General features: G+C 43.2%; 1 protein-coding gene across 1 annotated transcript in view; it reads left to right on the plus strand.

The window, feature by feature from the left end:
- The window catches only part of RBBP4 (RB binding protein 4, chromatin remodeling factor), a 677,648-nt gene that overhangs the window by 224,929 nt on the left and 434,469 nt on the right, over window positions 1-18,250 (plus strand). The window contains 2 exon segments of the mRNA XM_044059943.1: window positions 14,009-14,128; window positions 14,985-15,014. Coding sequence (XP_043915878.1) covers window positions 14,009-14,128; window positions 14,985-15,014 — 150 coding nt within the window.

Here is an 18,250-nt window from a genome sequence, read left to right on the forward strand (position 1 = left end):
AGTCTGTTCCAGAGTCTGGGGAGTCTCTGGGTCAGGAACCTATCCCTACAGCATGTTTTGTTTATTGTGATAAGGTTTAGATCCCTGGAGCGTGTGGCTCTGAGGAATTGGGATTTCTTTAAGTGTAGCATGTCCAACAGCTCTGGGTTTGACATGGCCTTGTATGTTAAGCAGAGGTCGCCTATAAATAGACGATATGCAACAGAGTTTTGCTGGAGATTTTTAAGGTGGTTAGCGTAGAGCGTCTGCTTTAGGCCTGTGATTCTTTTAGTGAGGTATTTCTGTGGCCTTTCCAGTTGTTGCAGATGGCTTGAGAGGTACGTACCAAACGGGGCGTTGTATTGTATAATGGGTCTAATGAGGGATGAGTACAGTGGGACAATGACCTCCTTTTTTCTGGATGAAAAGCCCTTCATGATGAGGTGTGCCACATGGAAGGATTTCCTGACTGTTGTGGCAATGTGGTTATTGAAGATGAGACCACTGTCCACCTGTGTCTCTAAGTCTCATCACACTTTCGGTGTTTAGTGTACTGCCACTTATATGGTATTTCACGGGTACATGTTTTTTCTCAGTGGATAACTATACAATGTTCATGTTACACTGCTGCAGTCATTACACTTGGGTTATCTTGCCGTCAGGCGGTCCCTCAGTCGGCCCGAGTTCCAAAGTTTTGTTCCGGCTTCGGTTGCTCTCGCTTCTTCCCTGACATCAGTGCGACAGGGGTATATAAGATGCAGCCAACACAATTTTCTTCAGTCTTTCTTGCTGCGCGGTGCCCGAAGCAAAAGCAGTTCGCAAGTGCCGGTCGGCCGACTCCTGAGATTTTCATTCCGAATCCAGAACCGAAGTCTTCTACAAAGCTAAGTACCCCTTTGGGGAAACTTTTTCTTGCCTCAGACCGATGTCGGTAAAAGTTAAATAACTGTATTTCTTGTGGGAAGCAAATACCTCATAAGGATTTCCATTCTTATTGTATCCCATGCCTAGGCCCAGACCACGATGTCACAGGTTGTCGGTTTTGTGCTAGGTTTAACAAGCGCACTATTAAACGTCTATTTGATTTTGCCTGACATTATTTTGGCAGAAAAATCAATTACACCATGCCGTCGGAACTACCGACGACCGGAATACACAAAAAGCGCAAAGACAAGGACAGGCATCCGAGGCCCAAAACTGACGAAGCCTCTTCTAGGCCAGCCGCCGGTTTTCAGCGAGGTGCCTTTGCAGCCCCTGACTACCGCTTCTTTAGAACCACAGGCCACCTCAGACTCCCACGTGGAGATGGCTGGACCTTCGGACGCACCAGATTTACAGCCTACCGAGACTAATCCTTCAGAGGGATCCGGAGTAGCTGAACAACCCGTATCTTCAGAGGGTGTTTTAAGACCTACTCAGTTAACCATTAAATCTTCTGCTAAGTCTAAAACTCCTTTAAAAACTAAAAACAAAAACAAATTCAACATTCACCAGGACAGGCCTCCATGCCTAAGAAACAAATGCTCAAAATGGCCGAAGACTTAATCACTCTGATCAGGCCTAGACAGGATGCAGACACTTATCAGACCAGGTATCCATCTCTTCAGATTCATCCTCAGACCTAGGATACTCTTTACCCCCTTATGAGGATTCTGATGCTGAGGAATCAGTTCCTTCAGCCTCTCCACCAGAGGACTACTCCTTTGGGGAAACCTTACATACCATGAGGGAGCATTTCCATTGGGAGGGCCATGATTATTCAGAATCCAAGAAAAGGCTCAGAGATTTCCTTTTATTACCTCAGCACAGACCCCTTGCTATTCCGCCAGTGTTAGATATTGTGGATGATGTGCATACTGAATCCAGTTTGAATCCTGATTCTTTACCTCCTGCTCCAGTTAAGCCAGACGGATACTACAGAGTCCCTGACTCTCTCAAATTTCTTTATAAAAGCCCTGCTGCTGACCCTGAGACTATTTCTCAGGGCACCAAAGGGGTAAAGGCCTCTTCAGCAAATAAGTCCCCTCTGACAGAGATTCCAGAGCATTAGACTGATGGGGGAAGAAAGTCTATACATCTGCAACTTTAGCAATGAGGGCCTTAAATTGCCAGTTTCACATGCTAAAATATCAGCAGTATTTGATGTCTCAGTTAAAACAAAAAATGCTTCCAAACTCAGATCCTCCTAATTATAAGGAAATGCAGGATTTATTGCATGCAGCTGAACAAGTGGGAAAGCATACTTTGCAATGTGGATTTGATTCATTAGAGGCTTCCTGTAGAGCAGCAGTTACAGGATCTGTCATTAGAAGACATGCTTGGTTAAAAGAACAGACGTTACCAGATCATGTTAAAGCAAAATTATTGGATGCACCTTTGCAGCAGGATGTTTTATTTGGAGTTAAGGCAGAAGAGGTATTAAAGAAAATGGAGGATAAGGCAAAATCTATGCAAACGGTGAAGGATTTCTTACAGGTCAGCCTCCTCGATTTAGCAGAAATTGGCCAACAAAGAGTCTATCCCTTCCAGTTAGACCTCAAAGGGGCAGATACAGACGTCCAAGAGGTAGTGGTCAACCACAAGGTCCTTGCAGGCCTCGACAATGGGGTGTATCAACCCAGAAAGAAGGGGAAGACAGGCCTCAACCTTGTAAAAAACAGCCCCAATGACTTCCCACTACTGCTGCCAAGCAGTTCTCTCTTGGCAGCCCCCTTGGAGGAAAACTGGCACTTTTCTGTCACAATTGGCATATGATCACCAAAGACAATTGGGTTCTCAACATTGTATCTCAAGGTTACAGGTTCCACTTTCACACTCTACCAAGGTTAAAATTAATGCCAAATCTGCCACCAAATCAATGGGCAGAGGCTCAAAGACAAATTACAGCACTCATGGACATGAGAGCTATTCAAAAGGTACCAACACAGGAGCAAGGACAAGGATTTTACTTAAGACTCTTTCTGGTTCCCAGAAAGGACAAAGCCTGGAGGCCCATTCTGGATCTTTCTTCTCTAAACACTTACCTGGATGTTCCAAAATTCAAAATGTTGACACTACAGCAGCTTCTTCCCATGCTGGGCAAGAAAGCTTGGCTCGTAACTTTGGACCTCAAGGAGGCATACCTGCATGTCCCCATCAGACAAAACTGCAGAAGATACCTCCGATTCATAGCTGGTTCAATGCACTACCAATTCTCTGCACTGCCCTTTGGCTTATCTACTGCACCCAGGGTCTTCACAAAGGGCCTGGCACCAGTAATTGCATTTTGCAGACAGAAAGGAATTCAAATTTATCCATACCTGGACGACTGCCTGATTCAAGCAGAGAGCAACATTCTTCTACAGCATCTGGCGTTTGTAAAAAAGTTAAGTTGCCTAGGGTACACAGTAAACGAAAGTCAAAACTAGTGCCCCCACAAGAGGTAATATTCCTGGGTGCCAGCTTGAATACAACGGCCCAGACGGCTTATCTCACGCCAGACAAGCAAGGACAAACTGACTCAATATTTTCAATTGATGGCAACAAAGACCCAACTCCCTGCAAGAAAAATTCTGCAGGCCTTGGGTTACATGGCATCTTGCATACTACTAATTCCATATGCCAGACTGCATACGAGGAGGAAACTACAATGGTACCTAAAGAGTGTCTGGTCTCAACACTGTCAAAGTTTGGAAACAGTAATACCACTAATTCCTTGCCTTCAACAGGAGTTTCAATGGTGGGCTCAAGCGTGTCACCTCAACAAGCGACAACCTTTCACTCAACCCACAGCCAGGTAAACACTGAAAACAGATGCATCGGATTACACCTGGGGAGCACACATGGCAGGAAAATGTATACAGGGCAAGTGGCCCGCAGAACAAAGGCATCTTCACATCAATCAAAAAGAGATGCTAGCTGTACAAAATGCCCTTATAGCTTTCAAGGACCTTCTGCATCCAGGACAGCTACTATTAAAGACAGACAACACCACAGTTATGTGGTACATAAACAAGCAAGGGGCCACTCATTCTTATCCCCTCTGCTGACAAGCCATGACCTTGTGGAACACAGCTCTAACCTATCAAGTTCATCTGCAAGCACAATTCCTGCCAGGAGAGAAAAACACACTGGCAGACAACTTAAGCAGAAACATCATGGATCTGCACAAGTGGAAATTACATCCACAAATATTCAGAATGATAACACAAAAATGGTGGAGCCTGGACATAGATCTGTTTGCATCACCAATGAACTGCCAGCTACAGAAATTCTGCACAAGGACTTAACACCCACAAGCATGGAAAGTGGATGCCCTTTCATTCAGCAGGAAAAACCTACAAGTATATGCTTTCCCACCACTACCTCTCCTTCCAAAGGTACTCATAAAAGCCAGGCAAGAAAAGCCAGCGATGATCCTGATTGCCCCAGACTGGCCACGCCAGCACTGGTACCCAGTCTTAAAGAACTTAGCACAAGGTCCACCCTGGATTTTGCCGCAAATCCCACATCTTCTGACTCAGCACAACAATCTGATACTTCGCAGCCAGCTAAAGACTTGAAACCTGGCTGCATGGCAGATTCCTTAGTCAAGCAAGCAATGCCTCTCTCCAAAGCTGTTATGGATGTCATTCTGGAGGCCAGAAGGCCTAGCACCAGGAAAGCCTATACAGATAAATGGAAGAGATTCTCTGCCTGAAACCAGGCTCACAGCCTTGACCCTCTCGTCCCAAATATTTCTCGGATATTACAATATTTAACTGAGATGCTGGACAAAGGCCTCTCCTTTTCATCCATCAAGATCCACACCTCTGCCATCTCTGCTCATTAAAACACGAACCCACCTATTTTTTCTAATCCTTTGCTAAAACAGTACCTCAGAGGGGCTAAAAACATAAGACAGCCCTGTAGAGCACCAACTCCAACTTGGGACCTCAACTTTGTGTTGGAAAAATTAACTTTACCTCCTTTTGAGCCAGCTAACTCAGCAGATTTAAAATACGTCTCTTGGAAAACTGCTCTGCTCCTGGCAATAACCTCGGCACGAAGAGTTTCAGAATTACAGGCACTAATGGCAGTGAAACCTTTCATCATTTTCCACCAAGACAGGGTGTCTTTAAGAACAAACCCTACTTTTATGCCAAAGGTGGTATCAAGTGTGGCTGTAAACCAAACTATTCACTTGCCAACTTTTTATCCAAACCCACAGAATAAAGGGGAGAGACTTCTGCATTCTTTGGACATATACAGGCAGTTACGCTTCTACTTGGACAAAACCAAAGCTTTCAGAAAAACTGAGCAATTGTTTGTAGCATATGCTGCAGGAGCACAGGGAAAAGCCATTTCAAAACAGACCATTTCAAAATGGATAGGGCACTGTATACGTTTCTGCTATACACACCATGGGAAAACTGTACCTAACAGCATTAGGTCTCATTCCACCAGGGCAACAGCCACTTCAACTGCTTACCTCAGAGGAGTACCTACCAAGGACATTTTGGAAGCAGCAACTTCTCTACATACCTTCACCAAGCATTACCATCTGCCTCTTTACTCTAAATCAAGAGCTGGCTTTGCCACTGCAGTCCTGCAGGGCCTTATAGCCACCCCTAATGCCTTGTAGAACCAGCCACCCTACCTCAGCTTTGGGATTCTACCCAAGTGTAATGACTGCAGCAGTGTAACACGATGAACATAGTACAGTTTTGTACCTTCCATAAATGTAGTTGTTCGAATGTATACACTGCTGCAGTCCAGGTTACCCTCCCTCCTTCCCCTCTTACTTGCTGGTACGTACCTAAATCTTCCACCCTTTACTACCTATGGGGAATATTTGCTGGTAACTAAAAGTTTTTGATTGCTTTTCATATGTATGTTTTTTTACTAGCAACTGAAGAAAATGGTGTCGGCTGCATCTTATATAACCCTGTCGCACTGACGTCAGGGAAGAAGCGACAGCAGCCGATGCCGGACCAAGACTTTGGAACTCAGGCCGACTGAGGGACCGCCTGATTGCAGGATAACCCAAGTGTAATGACTGCAGCAGTGTATACACTCTAACATCTACATTTATGGTAGGTACAAAACTGTACTTTTCTTTGCATTGAGCTTGAGCCCATGGCTCTGGCACCAAGCATCTGTTTCTGTAAGGCCCTTTTGTAGAGTATCCACATCATTTGGGGATTCAGTAATGGCTCCCAGTTTGCAGTCATCTGCGAACTTTGTTAGCCAGAGTCCCTTAGTGTTGCCCTGTACGTCAGAGAAGTAGATGCCAAACAAGAGCGGTCCCAGCTGTCTGAACAACCAGAGCATGCAAGGTTCACTTTATGGGGAGTACATACCCCCCCCCCCCCAAGGATGTACTGCATATGCAGAGGGAGGCTAGAAGAATAGTCATTAGGAAAGTGCACTTGGCAAGGTGGAAGACCTTCTGGTGCCTTGATGGAGACCAGGACCCTAATTTGGCTAGTGTCTTCTAGTTTTTTTTTCTTCCTATCAAACCTTTACAAATAAGGGCTGTCTTGTGCCTGTTTGAATGCATGTGGTTTGTGGTTTGGCTGTCTCAACATGTCTGCCTTTAGAGCATTTCTTATAGTCTTTGTTGGTAACCATGTAGTGCCTAAAGAGTGTCCTGTATCTCAGACCACTCCAAAAAGTAGATTTTTCTTTCCACCGTTGGGTCTTAGCTGTGTATTGAGTAGTTCACCCTGTCACCCTTTGAACCTTTCTACTTCAGTTCTCCTGTAGTGCCTCTCCTGGAAGGTTGTTTATTGGTGTTTATCTGCTAGCAAAATTACTGAGCTGCAAGCCTTAATGTGTTGAGAACAATTTTTGATCTTCCACAAACCGATACTTTGAGCATGTCGGCAGTGTTGTGAAACAGTGGCAACAGATTTTTCTATGAATTGGGTGATTCACTTCCATGTGTCCTTTTCAGACGTCTAGAGCAAGTGAACCTTGCATGCTCTGGTTGTTCAGACAGCTGAGATTCTGTCTAGACAGAAGTAAGGAAATCAGAAAATCATACTTGCTGATTGTCATTTGTCTCCCTTGCAAAGGCCCTGGAAAAGAATTTGTCAGTAAGTGAACTCTGTCATAGTGGCTTGCCTGCTATATCATTTTTTTACTCCTTTCATGAAACATCTCTGCCAGTTTGTGTCAAAGCTCATTCCACTAGAAATGCAGCATACTTTAGAGGGTTGGGACCCAGAGTATTACAGAATATACATTTTATATACTGATCTTGAACTAGCAAGTGTCAAGCCAACTTTGAAAAAAAATAAGCCTCAAAATAATTAATCATTTCTAACTGCTGTTACATGGCTTTAAGACTGTGTAGCATAATGTTTGATTAATGGATGCTGTGTTGTGATTTGCTGAATTTGTCATGCGAGTGTTACTTAAACTTTGTAATTGCAATTCTTTTTAAACATCCTAAGGAAGAGTTGTGCTTGAAAGCTTGTGTTCATATTTTTTTCACTGACAGAAAATGTAGATGTTCTTCATCTCACATTGCTGCAGTCCTTACACTTGGGTAGTCCGCTGTCCTCGGTCGGCCCGAATATCAAAAGTATTAGGCTGACGTCGGTCAAGGAGCTTTAGACTGACATCAGGACGTCAGGGTACAAATGCGCATGACCGACGTCATATCCTCAGTCTTTTTTGCCGCATGGTCCGATGCAGAAGCAGCGTTGCAAGTGCCGTTCGGCGTTCTGAAATTTTTCGAATTCGGAGTTTCAGACCGAGTCAAAGTTGGCTAAGTACCCGTTAGAACATTTTAGTTTTTTCTTGCCTCAGTGGTTTACCGGATGTCAGAAAAAGTGAATAACTGTATTTCTTGTGGGAAACAGATACCGCATAGAGATTATCATACTTTGTGTATTCCTTGTTTGGGGCCTGAGCACGGCGTTGTTGGGTGTCGCTTTTGTGCTAGGTTCAATAAGCGCACTACTAAGCGACTGTTAGATTGTGCCAGGTTGGTCTTTAGGAAGCGGTGCAATTATAAGATGCCGTCGAATGCTCCGACGCCCGCTTCTTCGAAGAAGCGCAAAGACAAAGCAGCTAAACCCAGGCAAGAAGAGTCGTCCGTACCGGACGCCGGTTCTTTAGAGGCGTCAGTGGAAACGGTGGTTCCGCCGGAGGCTTCTCTGGAGTCCCAGGGGGAGACTTTGTTATTGCAGGATGTGGCCTCTCAGGAGGCAGGTCAGGCTGAAGGGGCTTCTCAGGTTACTGTACTCCCCTCCCTTCCTAAGGTGGTTAGGCCCTCTCCTTCTGTTTCTAAGGCTTCTCCCAGAGGCAAGCCAGGTTTAGCTTCTGTTGGTGTCACTCCTAGTTCTACAGGATCTGTGCCCAAGAAGCACATGCTTAAAATGGCAGAAGATTTAATTACTTTGATTAGAGGTTCTTTGCCCCCTCCAGATAAGAGGCCTAGGGTGGAAGCAGAGTTGGGGAGTTTTGAGCAGGCTTCAGATGTTTCAGAGTCTTCGGCTGAAGACTTGCAGGAGTACTCTCCTTATTCTGATTCTGATGCAGATGATTCAACTCCTTCTGCTTCTCCTCCAGAGGATTTTTCTTTTTCAGAGACTCTTCATTCCATGAGGGAACATTTTAAGTGGGAAGGTCAGGAATTCTCTGATTCCAGGAAAAGGCTTAGGGAATTTTTGCTTTTACCCCAGCATAGGCCTTTGGCTATACCTCCTGTTCTGGATGTTGTGGAAGATGTGTTTGCAGAGGCTTGTCTTAATCCTGATTCTTTGCCTCCTGCTCCTGTTAAACCGGATAGGTATTACAGGGTGCCTGAGGCTCATAAATATCTTTATAAGAGTCCTAGGGCGGACCCAGAAACTGTTAGTCAGGGACCTAAGGGTGTCAAGGCCTCTGTTGTAAAGAATCCGGTTCCTCCAGATAAAGAGGCCAGAGCTTTGGATAGATGGGGAAAGAAAGTCTATACTTCTTCCACCTTAGCTATGAGGGCTTTGAATTGCCAGTTTCACATGTTGAAATATCAAAACTATCTTCTTTCTCAATTGAAGTCTAAGGTAGATGCTCTGGCGGAAGGCATTGAGTGTAAGGAATTGCAAGATTTAGTACATGTTTCTGAACAGGTGGGTAAGCATTTTTTACAATGTGGTTTTGATGCTGTACAGGCCTCATCTAGGGTGGCTGCCACTGGGTCAGTTCTTCGCAGGCACGCCTGGCTGAGGGATCAGAATTTATCTGAACATGTTAAGACAAGGATTTTGGATGCTCCTTTACAGTCTGATGTGGTGTTTGGTTCACCTGTGGAGTCAGTCTTGAAGAAAATGGAGGACAAGGCTAAGTCTATGCAGACTGTTAAAGATTTTTTGCAAGTTCAGCCTCCGAAGTTTAGTAGGAATTGGCCTGCTAAGGGGTGGACGTACCCTTCTTATGATTCACAGTCTAGGGGTAGATCTAGACGTGGTAGGGGCAGAGCTCAGAGCTCCTTTAGACCTAGAACAGGGAGTTCTCCTGCACATTCTTTGGGTGAGGGCAGGGGCCAGTCCTTTCGTAAACAGGCCCAATGACCTACCTTTTCAGCTGCCAGATCCTTCTTGCATGGCAGCACCTTTGGGAGGAAGGTTGGCACTCTTCAAGGAAAATTGGAGTTTGATTACCCAAGACAGATGGGTATTAGATATCATACACCGAGGTTACAGGTTTTATTTCCATACCTTGCCTCCTTTCAAAGGCATGCCGGACGTTCCTCCTCAGCAAAGACTAGAGGCTCACAAACAAATTTCTCTGCTGCTCCAAATAGGGGCCATACAACCGGTCCCTCTGCCAGAAGTGGGCCTAGGATTTTATTCTCGCCTGTTCCTAGTACCAAAGAAGGGGAACACGTGGAGACCAATTCTGGATTTATCTATCCTCAACACTTATCTGGACATTCCCAAGTTCAAAATGTTGGCGTTACAACAGCTTTTACCTCTGCTGGGCAAAGATCACTGGATGGTGACTCTGGATCTCAAGGAGGCTTACCTTCATGTTCCTATCAGGCTAAGTTGCAGGAAGTATCTGCGTTTTCGAGCTGGGACTTCTCATTATCAGTTCTCTGCATTGCCCTTTGGCTTATCTACTGCCCAGAGTGTTCACGAAGGTTCTGGCTCCAGTGATAGCTTTCTTCAGGCTAAGAGGAATACAGATCTATCCTTATTTGGACGATTGCCTGATTCTGGCCCAAGGAAAGGACGAACTTCTTCATCATTTACACTATGTGATAGCAGTGCTAAGATGCCTGGGGTATTCTGTGAACGAAATAAAGTCCAGTCTAGTACCCTCTCAGGACATGTGCTTTCTGGGTGTGAGACTGAATACAGCATCCCAGATGGCCTTTTTGACCCCGGACAAACAAAAGAATCTTTCTCTGTACTTCCATCAATTGTCTCATCAGTCCAGGCTGACTGCAAGGACAGTCCTTCAAGCCTTGGGGTTCATAGCATCTTGTATTCTGGTGCTTCCCAATGCCAAACTGCATATGAGGAAGCTACAATGGTATCTCAAAAATGTATTGACACAGCACTGCCAAGATATGGACACGGTCATTCAAATAATACCTTGCATTCAAAAGGAATTTTTGTGGTGGGCTCAGGAATGTCACCTAAACAAGGGACTCTCTGTGACCCGGCCAGAGGCGAGTCAGATTCTAACGACAGATGCCTCAGACAAAGCTTGGGGAGCTCATCTAAATGGAAAGTGGGTACAAGACACGTGGCCTGCCAGACTTCAACATCTACATATCAACTTGAAGGAGATGTTAGCAGTCCAATTTGCATTAATAGCTTTCAAGGATTTACTTCTTCCAGGGCAGGTGTTGGTTCTAACAGACAACACAACTGTCATGTGGTACATCAACAAGCAAGGGGGAACACATTCTTATCCTCTATGCAGACAAGCAATGATTTTGTGGGAGACTGCTCTCAGTTTACAGCTAAATCTTCAGGCAAGGTTTCTGCCGGGAGCACAGAACTCCTTAGCAGATGTGTTGAGCAGACAAATTATGGATCCCCACGAGTGGAAATTGGATCCTCATGTATTTCAGAAATTGACAGTGTTATGGGGAACTCCAGACATAGATCTGTTCGCTTCTCCACTAAACTACCAGCTGCCAAAGTTTTGCACAAAGGTTTCATCCCACAGCTTGGAAAGTGGATGCTCTTTCATTCAATTGGAGCAAGCTTCATGTGTATGCCTTTCCACCTCTGCCTCTCCTCCCAAAGGTACTCCTGAAGGTCAGACAGGACAAGCCAAAGATGATTTTAATAGCTCCAGATTGGCCTCGACAGCACTGGTACCCATTACTGAGAAGTCTGGTACGGGAGCCTCCATGGCCTTTACCTTGATTCCACACCTGCTGTCTCAGGAGAACAGTCATTTACTCAATGTCAAACTTCACTCTCTTCACCTAACAGCCTGGCATATTCTGTTTTGAACCCTGGAGGGTCTCAGCTTCCACAGCAAGTTTTGAATGTTATTTTGGAGGCCAGAAGGCCTAGTACAAGGAAAGTGTACGCTGATAAATGGAAGAGATTTTTATTTTGGAGTACAGCAAAGGATTTTGATGTTTCTGAGCCTAATTTAAGTGTGGCTCTTCAATATCTTACTGAGTTACTGGACAAAGGTTTGTCCTTCTCTTCTATTAAGGTTCATGCGGCAGCAATTTCTGCTCACTATGACTGTGACCCACCATTGTTTTCTCATCCTTTGTTTAAGCAATTCCTTAGAGGGGCAAAGAATATAAGACCCCCACGTAGAGCTCTTACTCCTGCTTGGGATCTCAATTTTGTGTTGGAGAAACTCACTCTACAACCTTTTGAGCCTGCAGCTACTGCCGAGTTGAAATATTTATCATGGAAGACTGCTTTTTTGTTGGCCATTACCTCTGCAAGAAGGGTTTCTGAATTACAGGCCCTTATGGCAGTTGAGCCTTTCTTAATTTTCCATAAGGATAGGGTATCTTTGCGTACTAATCCTTCCTTTATGCCTAAAGTGGTTTCTAGTGTGGCTTTAAACCAAACTATTCATTTGCCTACTTTTATGCAAACCCCAAAATAAAGGGGAAAAGATTTTGCACACTTTGGATGTACACAGGCAGTTGCGATATTATTTGAGCAGAACTAAAGGGTTCAGGCAGTCTCAGCAGTTATTTGTTTCATTTGCTTTGGGTTCTCAGGGCAAGCCTGTGTCAAAACAAACTATTTCTAAGTGGATTGGGTTTTGTATTGCTTTCTGTTATTCCCATCATGGTAAGGAGATTCCAGCTGGGATTAGGCCTCATTCCACTAGGGCTACTGCCACTTCTACAGCTTTTTTAAGGGGGGTGGCAACTAAGGATATTTTGGAGGCAGCTCCTTGGAGTTCAGTGCATACTTTCTCTAAGCATTATCACCTTCCACTTTACTCTAAATCTAGGGCTGGTTTTGCCACTGCAATTTTACAGGGCATTTTGGCAGCTCCTACTGCTTTATAGTTTTGCCATCCTCCCTTACCTCTGCTTTGGGATTCTACCCAAGTGTAAGGACTGCAGCAATGTGAGATGAAGAACATAGTACAGTTTTGTACCTACCATAAATGTAGATGTTCGAAGATCCACATTGCTGCAGTCCAATTTACCCTCCCTCCTTCCCCTCTGTAGTTAGAGGCGGTTGTGTGGGTTGGGTTGTAAATATTGTGGATATTGTATATATTGTACATATGTTTAGTGCAAGGGTGGTTGGTTGGTTTTTTGCTGTCTTTTGGTTTTGACCTTTCTGTTTAGGGTCTTCTGACATCTGGGGCAAGAAAAGACTGAGGATATGACGTCGGTCATGCGCATTTGTACCCTGACGTCCTGATGTCAGTCTAAAGCGCCTTGACCGACGTCAATACTTTGATATTCGCCTAATACTTTGATATTCGGGCCGACCGAGGACAGCGGACTACCCAAGTGTAAGGACTGCAGCAATGTGGATCTTCGAACATCTACATTTATGGTAGGTACAAAACTGTACTTTTGTCTCCCTGTTTCTCAGAGGTGCACTAACCTTAGACTATCCACAGCTTGGTATCATGATATTCTTGTGATTTGCTCTAGAGTGAAATCTGCAAATGCCAACTCATGATATGCTTAAACAGCTTGTGAATTGAGTTCTGGGATCTGATACTGACTGCAACCCAGTATGCTGGCATTGAAGGCTATGAACAGGATGTACTGATGTGACACATCCAGAAGTTGGCAGTCAGAATGAACACATTAGACATGACACTGTAAATGTAGACACGGTTGTCAGTGTACATGGCAGATTCCAGTAGCCCAGGAACTGTGTTGTTATGGGTCCTCCCCCAAGGTCTTTCCATATTTTTTGTTGTATACTTTCTATAGAGCCACAAAGTAAATGTAGGTAATGCTTGTGAACTCCCACTATCTATTCAATATCTGAGCAATGAACCAAACTTGATTCCCTGTCTCTCAGGCAGGCGCAAATCTGTTTTGGAGTTTTTTCGTGCACTCTTGAACAGGCTTTCATAAAGAAGCTGAAGAGTGTGATCCCTCCCTGTATGATTGCAACACTCTGTCCCTTCCTCCTATTAGAAAATGAGGCCACTGCCCCAGTCTGCCTGCTCAGTGATACTGTCCTTTGCCCTCTACACTGTATTGAAGTGCATTAACCATGATGTCATAATAGTACCCTGCACTTCAGCATTTCCAGCCAGCTGTCATCCACTCCTACAGCCTTAAAATTCTCATTGTCACTGTGAACTCCCCTGCAGATATGGGATCATCATTTGCTTCTGGCACAGCCTTCACAAAGGCAGGCATGTCCACTGATTTCAGAAGTTCCTCTGTATTCCTCCAGTAATAGCAAGAATTCTGAATTGCAGGTACCATAGAGTTAATTTTACTGTTCTAGTGTTATGCATTGGAAACTGTAAGATCTGAATGCACTGCTGTTTGCCTTTTTATATAAGGAAGTGGACTTTTCTGCTGTCTTCAGTTTTTAGATTTGAATCTGGTTATAAGAAATGTACACTTTTTTTTTTTTTTTTTTTCCAGACCCATCTGGGGAATGTAACCCGGACTTGCGTCTGCGAGGGCATCAGAAAGAAGGGTATGGTCTGTCATGGAATCCAAATCTGAGTGGCCACCTGCTTAGTGCTTCAGATGATCACGTAAGTGTTGCTACTGAATCATGGAAATGGGTGAGTGTCCAAGGCTACCCTGGGGCTCGGCAAATTGTTTTATCGTTACTTACCCGATCCGACAAGTTTTTCTTCACTCTGCTGTGTTTTGGAAACACAATTTCAGTTCAGACTTCCTCCATATGGGGTGCTGTTTAAATAATCAGGAAACAATTTGGTGTGCTTACTGTGGTTGTTGCTTTATTTTCACAGGTATCCAGAATTACCTGGGATTAAAAGTATATAAATGAACAAAAACCTACTGTCCAGCAGGCTGGAGCAGACTACTTATTAGCTTGAAGTCCCCTGGTAGCGTGTGTTTTTTTTTTTCTTTCCCCCTGAAGTTCTAGAGAGACCACTTTAATTTTGTAACTTATAGCGGGCCTGTAGATTATACATGACTTGCCATGTTTTACATTTTATCAGTGGGTGACTTGCCTTGCATATCTTTTTACTCATGGTTGGTGACCGCTTGCATCTTGCTGTCAGTTCAGACCTTTGGTACATTTGCACTCTTGTCTTCCACATGTCATTGATTTCAGGTTGTATTTATTTGTTTTTCCATACATTGGCTTTTCTGCCCTAAACTTTTTTGATTGAATTTGTGCACTGATTACTTGGCCAAGAGGCTGTAATCTTCTATTTCGTAACGGTTTCACCTGTGTTCCTACCCAAGACTGTGCTTGTTAGGACATATTGGTGATTTGAGTACAAAGTAAGCTTTGGATACTTTGCAGCTATAACATTTTTGAACATTGCCAAAGGAGATTAATCTGTCCTTGAAGTGTTTTAATATTTTACCTTGATTCTGTTCTCACCCCTTCCTATTCCACCTCTTCCATGCTTTCAAGTCTGTCACTGGATTCGTTCTGCATTACACAGTCTGACAGTGCATTCATGAGTCTCTAAACTATCAGGCTCTCTCAAGATTTGTTTTTAGGTGTAATAAGCATCTCCCTGCATTTGCTTCAGTTAAATCTTAGCTGCCAGCTTTCTGTCCCCTTGTGTAGACTTTGTCTTATCGTCTGCAGTTAGACCTGTCTGTTTGTAGAGAGATATTTATATACTGTAATAATGTCCACATCCCACACACTGAAATGCATCAGACCCGTCTGAGCCTTCTAGTGTGCCACTAGTTAAGATAATTATCTCTAATATCCTCTCTTTCACTGTCACTTTATGTTCTACCATTTTGTTGTTCAACTCCCCACAGCTGACTGTCAGCTGCCTTCTCATTCACCAGATGCTACCTGACCCACATCTAGGGACAGCGAGATCATCAAGGACACTGTTGCAGCATTGTACTGTGTGGGAGTGAGTATAGTCTAACTCCCCTCCCCACAGCCCCTGAGACAGCCTTGCAAGCTCTATGACTGCATTATTACTATCCTGCCTGGCTGTGCTGCTTGTCTAGTGTGTGTAGTCTGGGGGAGCAGTCCGGGCTTTATCCATCTGCACAACTGAGGATGGCTTCCAGTCTTTTTTTTAATATTGATCCCACTCTAATCTGTAAATTTGTTTTCTAATAGTCACCTTAGTGAAACTTCAAGATTTATTGAAAGTCATATAATTCTCATCTACTGGAATGTTTTCTTAGTAGCCCATTATTAAACTAACTCGTTTACCAGAAGCTTCTGTTTGTCTTAAACCCAATGTTGCTGTCTTGGAATTGGTTTTCTAAGAAGGCAGCTAGCATGTCTAAAGAAACATTCTCCATTATTACTTTCAGATCAACAGGAATGTAATTCTGTGTGTTCTCCCCCACCCATCAGAAATACCACATTTGTTGTCTAAACTTTGAAGCATTCTGCCTTTGCAGAAGATTGGAGACGTGCACTTATTAAACCTGTTTTTTTAAGGAAAAGGGGAGTAGGACAAACCCAGAGACATATAAACCTGTAAGTCTACTTTCATGTTTTGGAAAAATCATGGAGAAGGTGGTAGTGGATAAGTTATTGTCAGAACTGGATAGGCTGGGGCTTAAAACCATATATCACCATGCATATGTTGAAAACAGATCTATTTACACCAGTAACTTGATGTTCTAGAACAATACAATAACAGCTATGAATGAAAAGTTGTGCTGTGATGTAATTTATATAGATTTGACTTCAGCATTTGACAGGGTCATACACACAACACTGATCAAATAAAATTAGTACAACTAGGTACTGATGTACTCTTGATGAGATGGATAGATGCATGGCTTTACACATAGGACATGACAAGTATCATACAGCAACTGGGCAGGTGAAATCATTTGTTACAGTCAGGGTGTCCCACAGGGCTCTGTCCTAGGCCCTTACTTGTTAAATTGCATCTTTCAGACCTAACTTTTCATCTGAAGTGTTATGGTCAATGTGCAGATTACCTGAAATTGGGTAAACTGATTACATGTGTTACCGATAAGGCATGGCTGCAAAATAACTTCACTAAATTGACCATTTGGGCATAGGAGAATAATATGTTGGTAAATACATAAAAAACTAAGCATATGCGATTTGGTAGGCATAAATTGAAAGTTGAATATTTAATACAGCACACAGTGAAACTGTAGACTCGTTTAAGGATCTGGGTATATGGGTGGATTCAGCTATGAGTTTTTCTAATCCTATCAACCAATTGGTTAATGATAGTTATAGAACTATACGTTGTATAAAAAGATTTATAAAGTCTAGGAAATCAAAAATAATGAAGTCCTTGTTTGTTAGTTACATTAGACTCAAACCTGAGTATGGAATAACAATATGGAAACCCTATAAGAAAACAAGCATGAGTAAACTGGAAAGAGTACAATGGAAATATACCAAAGGTATCCATGAATGTGAAAATTTAAGTTATGAAAGACTAAAATATCTGAACTTGTACAGTGTCTCTTACAGATATCTAAGAGGAGATCTTATTCAGGTATATAGGGCATTTAGTGACCACTACCTCTGGGAATGTTTGGGGGTTAAAAAGTACTAGAGAATCATCAGACAACCTATGTAGGAGATTCTGTAGGAATGAGAAGTGCACTAATTGGTTCTCTGACAGAGTAGATGAACAGACTACCAAATTACATTAAAGCAAGTACTAGTTTAGATATTTTTAAGAACAGCCTGGACATTTATTATAAGAACAAGTGTTTTGGTATATTGGCAAGCTAGAAGGGCATTAATGCTCGTGCTTGAAATATTTGTATGTATGTAAGATGTACTGAAGATCTATTAGATGTCCTTCAATGTCACTGTTGCAGTAATTTTTACAATAGGGATTCCCTACCAAGGGTAGGCAGATGTCTGCCCAGTATACCAAAGCCTTTAGATTGTAAAGGGAACTCCATATGTCATGCATAAGGCTCCCCGCACATGGTTTAGGGCATAAAGGTGAAGTCCAGATGTACCATCCTTAGAACTTTTGCCGCCAGGCTGAACGTCTTCTTCGGTAGTTTGAACAGCTGTTCATCTACTGCTTCTACTGCTTTTAGATAAGTGCCCCATTGGAGTATTTTCATTTTATTTATCGTATGCTAACCTTGTAATCTGGTTGTGTTTTATGTCATCCAGAAAGGGAAAATGCCAGTGCGGGATACTGATTACCCATAAAAATCATCAGTGTTTGTTCTGTTTAGGTGCTTCACGCAGCCATACATCTTGCGTGATTTATAAATCTGTTCATTTGCCCACCTTTTTCGTTTTTTTCCACAGTCAAGGTTTTGCATATCTTGGATTTGTATAGACAACTCCAATGTTTGTATATAACTAAAGCTTTTCATAAGTCTGAACAGCTTTTTTCTTTTCATCCTAGGTCTTTAGGTTTGCTGTTTCCAAGCAAACTATTTCTTCTTTGATATCTAAAGCCATTTCTTTTTGCTATTCCTTTCATGGGAAGAGTCTTCCTTCTGTTAAGTCTCATTCCACTAGTGTTGTGACATCTTCTGGTTCGGTTTCTTGAACTGTTGTTCCTACTGGGGCCTTTACAGTTCTGACTATGGTACATCCTGACATCACCTTTATGCCCTATGCCATGCGTGGGCAGCATACATGTGATGTACATCATACCTTTTACAACCAAAAGGCATTGGTATACTGGCCGGATGTTGGGCTGCCCTTGGCAGGGAATCCCTATTGTCAAG

The sequence above is a fragment of the Protopterus annectens genome, chromosome 1.part2, assembly GCF_019279795.1.
Source record: "Protopterus annectens isolate FY-2018-M chromosome 1.part2, PAN1.0, whole genome shotgun sequence".
Taxonomy (NCBI): domain Eukaryota; kingdom Metazoa; phylum Chordata; order Ceratodontiformes; family Protopteridae; genus Protopterus; species Protopterus annectens.